This window comes from Marmota monax, unplaced genomic scaffold, assembly GCF_021218885.2.
Source record: "Marmota monax isolate L192 unplaced genomic scaffold, Marmota_monax_Labrador192_F-V1.1 WCK01_AAM20220418_F8-fsc00199, whole genome shotgun sequence".
NCBI classification, from domain to species: Eukaryota; Metazoa; Chordata; class Mammalia; order Rodentia; family Sciuridae; genus Marmota; species Marmota monax.
Window position 1 is genome coordinate 921,135 of NW_026694340.1, and position 6,635 is coordinate 927,769.

Below are 6,635 nucleotides of genomic sequence, written 5' to 3' on the forward strand. Positions count from 1 at the left end.
TTACCAAGAAGCAAGATGGGATTTAGGGGAGAAACTACAGTTTGTGGCTTAGCCACACACAAATAATAGCCTTTTATCCAGATTTTAAAAAAAGAAAGAAAGAAAAAAACAGAAATCTGATCAATATCCAAACCAACACAGCCAGGAAAGCTGTGGGCAAATAAAGACCCCCAAACCAAGACAGTTGTTAGGGTGGAAATAGAGGGGATACCCTACACAGTGGCATGTGGCCTTCCACAGAGTTCTTTATGCCTTGGGCTTGGGACACTTGTCTTCACCTGGGTTCTCATGCCTAGCATCCACTGGCCTGTGCACCCTGCAGACAGAAAGGAGGCCTTCACCTCAGGAGAGCTCCAGCCCTGGGAGAGGCCCTGTTAGGAACCAGGAGTCACTGCACCACTGGGGGCCTTCTCTACCAGTGTTCCTGGCCCAAACCATCCTACACCAGTTCCAGCTACTTCTAGTAGATAGGGCCTTAAATAGCCAGAGCAGAGGCCTCTGGCTGGAATGCGGGGTCTGGTAATAAGCACAACTGTCCTTGAGCCCAAGAGGAATCCTAGGAATTTTCCCAGGAAAGGCTTAGGCTCTGGTCCCAGGATTCCACAATAAGCCTCTAAAGCCCAGGTCAGAGGTTACGGGAAATAACCAAAAGGACTACATGTGGAAGGGGGGGGGGGTGTGTGTGTGGAGATGCTGCTACCCTGGGCAGAGAGGGAAGAACAGAGGCAGGACATACCTGTCCCAAATCAACAGGACACTTAGGAACCAAAGTGTCTCTCTCCTACACCACAGAAAACCAGAGAAGACTCAAACAGGGATCAACCTTCCTAGCATCACAGTGGTGGCAGATGGGATAATAACAGGGATATAGGAGCTGGACCACCAGTCACTCCACAAACCAGCTGTCCCCGCCCCCCCCCATTCTCAGAAGACAAGGAACTCTGGAGCAAAACTATCTGCGGGAGTCTAAGACCATCCCTCCGCTGATACTAGTATTCTGTCTTCTCTGCTTCCCTGTCTCCAGAAGGTACGTTCTCCTTCTTCCTGCACATCAGTCAGGTGGCAGCTTATTAATTGGGAATGATTTGATTTCCTATCAAAATCAGGTTTCCAGGAACCAAGGGCATACTTGCTGATTCCTGGGCCCATGCCTGTCACCTTCAGTGCCCAGGCCTAGGACACAGCCCCATTCTTGGGCTTCGATGTGCTAAGAGGTTGTCTGTCCTACAGCTGTGCAGATGGGAAAGGCTCTCTGGGCTACAGAAAGCACTGAAACCCAGGTGTTCCTATTTATTCACTTGGCTCAGGGCAGATGTCACTTACAACAGGGAAAGTCATGAGGGGTCTGACAATGCTGGAAGGAGGGGGCAGTCTTTGCTCCACAGAAAATGAGACCCTAGACATGGAAGGTGGAACATGGGTAGCAAAGGTGCCTCTTCTTTCCTCTCAGGACAGATGCCAGTGCTGGCAAAGAACAGAGGAATTCATGAGCACCAACATGGAGAACGGAAGTGTGGGTGGCACTGCTACACGTCTCTGATGCTTGTTCATTCACCCCAGCACCAGGCAGAGGGTCAGGCTTGTGATCAACCCCATAGCCAGGTCTGGGGAGTACACTTAGGTCCATAACCACTGCTCCTCCTGAACTTCCCTGGTGGCCCAGAAGGTCCCTCAGAGAACAGCCAACTGCCACAATCAGAAATGGACCCTTACTCCCTCTTCTCCTTGTTCTAACCCTGTTAAGTCTCTAAGGTGGGGCTAAGAAGCACCTAAAAGCTATGTTCTGAGTATGAGAACATCTAACTTGTCCCAAGACCTTCAGGGCAATTGCAATCACTGCCAAGATGCCCCTTGCCCTGTCTTCCAATGCCTCTGCCCAACCACGGTTCCTCAAGAGCCATGCGGGTGACAGCTCCTAAGGCACCCAGTCAAGAGCACCCAGCTCTACTATGAAGGCATTCTGACCTTGAGAAGCATCCTTTCACCAGGCAGAGGTGTCTCCCTCCTGACTGCATAGCTCCACATCCCGTTGTCTGGCAAAGCTTGTGCCTTGGGGGCTATGTCTGGGAATCCCCAGACCCAAGCAGCAGCACAGAGGTAGGAAGACAGGAACGCATGGAGACCAGCTGTCCCTTAGGTCCTTTGCTCTGTCATCCTACAGCTGCTCGCCTTGCCTCAGGGTAGCTGGACTGGAGTCACAGGGACACTTGTAGTAGTCACTGCATTAAATATGCTCCTCCACCTGGTCAATCCTAGAACTCAAAACACAGAGGACTGCCCTCTTGGTCATCTCAAGGGGTCCTTAGTTGCTAGTCTGGGCTTTGAGCCCTCTCTTCACTGGCCAATGACCAAAGTTGGCTTCCTCACCTATTAGTATCAAAAAGATGATGGACACAAAGCATCCAGTGCTGTCCCTGTCTCCAGTTTCAGACACAGGTCCAATCCTTGGGTGCTCAGCTTCCATCCATTCTCCTTGGCACTGAGATCAGTCTCTTCTCACAACCCTCTCTGTTCTTACCCTGGTCAGTCCCTTATGGAGTGCACCCTTGAACTGTCACTGCCTCCCCGACCAGCCTCACAGCCCTCAACCATTCCAACCAAGATCCCACACAGACCCTCCTAGGGCAGGCACCATAGCATGGCATGATGCAATGAGAGAGAAGGGCAGGGCAGACCCACTGCTGGGGAAGACCCACTACAAAGAGCTGCGGCTTTGCCCAGGGTGCTCACATGTGACCCCTCAAAGTCATCAGGCACTGAGGGTTGCAGAGACATCTCTTGCTCAACTCTCATTTCTCCCTCAGAAAGGGAGGTCAATGGCCATGTTTACAGGACAGGGAGATACAACACTGTGACAGAGGCCTTGAAACACCACCTGGGTGAGAGGGCTGCTTCCCACATCCCTCGCTTCAGGGAAGAATAGGCACTCTCAGATAGTCTGCTTCTTGGGGAAGTGTCAAGATTACAGGGGTGACAACGGAAGCAACAGATGGTGCTGGGGATAAAGCCGAGATGGGGGGGTGGGGTGACTGGCTGGGAAGAATGCCAAGCATGAGGCTGCCTCACGTTTCTTCCTCCCCCCTCACATCTCACTTTCCCCAGGCCTGATAAGGTCCCTCACCATGGAGTCTGAATCTTGCATCATGAGGTTCTGATAGGATTAAACAGGAACTGGCCCTCAGGGCAGGAAGAGGTTAGCTTCAGAGTCAGGGACCAGTAAGGAAAAGAGACCAAGCAAGAGTGGACAGGAGTCTGACGCACAAGGAGAAAGAGGCAACAGAAACTCCTGAGGCGTTTCCTGCCCCCGACATGCACATACTTCAGGCATCAACCCAAACCCCATGGTTGATCTAGAGCTGAGCAGGGCCCAGTCAAGGGTAAAGGCTGCTGGGGATGTGGGACACACAATCCTGCTACATCTTGATCTCAAAGGAACCGAGCACATCTTGATCTCAAAGCACAATTCTGTATGCTCTTCTGAGCTCCAGGTCAAGACAGTGCCCAAGCCCTTCAGGGCTGTTCTAACCACTGTGCTAACCAGAGGGGCAGTGCAGACCTACCATAGCCACATCCAGACCCTGGAGCTGGTAAGACACCTGAGACATCTCCAAACACACCAAGACTACAATTAACCTTCCACAAACTCTTTGACAAGTCAGTGTGGTGGTGCCCAATTTGCAGCAGGATAAGGAAAAAGCAAGATAAGAGATTATTTTCCTGGAATGACAAGATATGAGGGGGAGAATGGAGTCCAGGCTCCAAAATTCAGGCCAAACTCCACCCAAGATCTCCACCTAAATTCAACCCTGTCCAAGTCTTCCCAAGAAGCTGATGACCCAGAGCAGAGGGTGTGGTAAGCAGCCATCCCTCCAGTTCAACCTGGCACAGTACTTAGGCTCCATGCTCTTAGCTCACAGTGCACTCTCAGTGCCTCGTGCACTGAGAGATAATAACACCCAAGCTTCTCACAGGAATGGTCCAAGAGCAAACATAAAGAGGCCCTTCCAGATCACTGCTGTGTAGGCAGGCCTCTCAGTTGATCCTCTAAGAACTATCTGGACAAACATCAATGGAAGGAAGCCCTTCTAGAAAGTGCAACATGGGGCAAACATGTTCTCTGCTGCCTTCTCACACACAGAGGATCATTCTTTATGTCCACATAAATAGTAAGTATCATGTGTCATTTATTGTGTCCTTACCATGTACCCAACACTGCTCAAGTTCTTCATCTGAATTCTCTCACTGAATCCTCACAGTAACCCAATAAGAAATAATGTCTTTTATCCTTTTATACAGCTAAGATCAACAAGGGGTTAATAACTTGCTCAAGGTCAGATGACCAACACATAGCATATAAGATTCAAATCAGGCCGTCTGATTCTGGTTACCCTACATACCACTCCCACCTACAAAATCAACTGCTAGAGCAACCTCTAGCAACAGACAAGAACCAGACATAACTTTCTGGTCAGCTGGGCACAGAAAATGCACACAGACACGTAAAAGTACACATTGGTCTCAGCCTCCAGCGGGTCTATCAGGATTCAGGAACTGCCTTCCTCCAGTATATAAATTCCAATTCACTACACAGGGATGAAGTGGATTTCAGATTCACCCAGCCTCTGAATCTTAGTTAAATTTACTTAACTGATACATGCCTCCCCCCCACCAAGGGAAATAAAACACCCAGTCTATACATTATGAAACCATGAGCTCCTGCTTAGTTATGCATATTTCCAAAGTAGACCAACAAATGTATTTTCAGATTAAAGGGGAAATTTACATATATAAATTCAGATGACAGTATTTATAGCATTAATTACATAAGTCCTGGCTCCCTTATTTAGCCCCAGAACCAATTCGTTATCGGTCACATAGTCAGAATTCCCCCCGGCCCTCCCCTCCCTCCCTTTCCTCTCATCTCCCTCCTCCCGTTCCAGCCGACCAGGGCCTCACTTGCTGGCCAAGAGGACACAGCTCCCTTCACTGTCACAGCCTAGCCTCTCAGACACACCCAGATCCAGCCTTAGACACCAAGGGACGTACAGACACAACCCCCAAAGGGCCTCCCTCCCCCGGATGAATTATAAAAACCTTTAGGAAGTTGACTCTGGCCTGACTCAGGTCCAGAGAGACCCCTGCAGGGACCACCAAAAATGTTAGCCCAAGAGAAGGCAGACCCAGACTGAGCCCAAACACCCAATGGGCTGAATCTGGAATCACTCCCATTCCAGGGGAATGGCTGCCGCAGACCCGACCACTGAGGCCTGACCTGTCGGGGTCGCATCCAGGATCCCGACGCGGGGAGGAAAGTGGAGGGGAGAAGAGGAAGAAAAGTGGGCGCAGGGTCTTCAGGATCCAAGTGTGCAACTACCCTGAGCGCTTTGGGGGGACTCCCTGGATCCTTAGGGCTTCATCCCCACCGTTTGTGTCCATCCAACAGCACCTGCGCGGCTAGGAATCTTTCCCAGTTGTGCAGAAAGAAAAACCCTGGGAGATGGGGGTAGAGAGTACCCCGGATCCTTTCCTCTGGCCTCCGGGATCCAGGTCTATCTTCACACCTGCCCAGAGCCAGGCGGGTCTTTGCTTCTTCCCAAGAAGGGGGTTTGCCTCGCCAGCCACCGGGCGAATCGCCCCCGCCCGACTCCCCGAGACCCCGGGCCAGCGCGGCCGAGAGCCGGCTCCAGTGTTCCCGAGCCCGCTGGGCGTCGAGGCCCGGCCGCGCGGCGCTGACAGCCCGCCTAGCGCCCCCCGGCCAGCTGCAGGGCGGCCCCCTTCAGCGCCTCCCGCGCGCGCCGCTGCCACCAGGGCCCTCACCGAGAAGCGTTCCAGGTCAGTGGCAGCCATGGTGAGCTCCGCACCCGGCGGGCGGGCTGCAGAGAGCGCCGGGGCCGCGACGGGGACAAGCCGGCTGCGGGACGCGCTCCGCCCGGGCGGCTGCGGCTGAATGGATCCAATATGGCCACTTCCTGGAAACTCCCCTTGGCGGCGGCGGCGGCGGGAGAAACTGCGGAGCCGCCCCCTCCCCCGCCCGCGGGACCGGCCTCTCCGCCCGGCCCGGCCACGAGCGCAGCGGAGCCCTGTCGCTGGGACCGCCGGGGGTCTCCGCGGCGAGGCGGGAGGTGCCAACTGCGGGGGCTGCTGGGACTTGTAGTCCGCGATTTGGGGGGCCCGGACGTCTGTCTGGGGGGCTGGGGCGGGTGCCCAGCGGCCTGCCGCGTGTCCCTGGGAGCCTCGGGTCGAGTCGCGGTGGGAAGTGTCTTGGGCCGCCGCGCTAGGAAGCCCGGAGTGTGGGGAATAGAGAGGAGTGTTGTGCGCTTCCTGGGGGCTCCCCGCTCCAAGCTGCCTAGGCACGCTGGACCTGCGAATGTACTGGAACCACACACCAGAGTGCAGACGGGCTGCAAGCGGCCGTCTGGGTCCTGGAGGGGCCGCTTCAGCCTCGTCTGCCAGTATCTTGGGTCCCACCTGATGCTCCCGCCAGAGCTAGGGCGGGAACCCGGGCAGGACCGGCGCAGCCGGCCGGGCGGCCTTCCCGGGCAAGGGACCAGCCTCTCTGGCTTCTTGCGCAATGTATGCGCAGGATGCGCAGTTCGGACCAGAAATCGTGCAATAGAAAACAGAGCTCAACGGTA

At 54.1% G+C, this 6,635-nt stretch overlaps 1 protein-coding gene across 8 annotated transcripts in view; it reads right to left on the reverse strand.

The window, feature by feature from the left end:
• Positions 1-6,048, reverse strand: part of Septin8 (septin 8) — a 25,466-nt gene extending 19,418 nt beyond the window's left edge. For 2 of the 8 annotated variants that reach the window (XM_046467565.2, XM_058586518.1), the window contains exon 1: positions 5,818-6,045. In XM_046467565.2, coding sequence (XP_046323521.1) covers positions 5,818-5,847 — 30 coding nt within the window. In that variant the 5' untranslated portion in view covers positions 5,848-6,045. Of the gene's footprint in view, positions 1-5,817 lie in introns of all 8 variants that reach the window. The other 6 variants (XM_046467567.2, XM_046467564.2, XM_046467568.2 and 3 more) reach the window with 5 other exon arrangements.
• Positions 6,049-6,635: the final 587 nt, after the last annotated feature.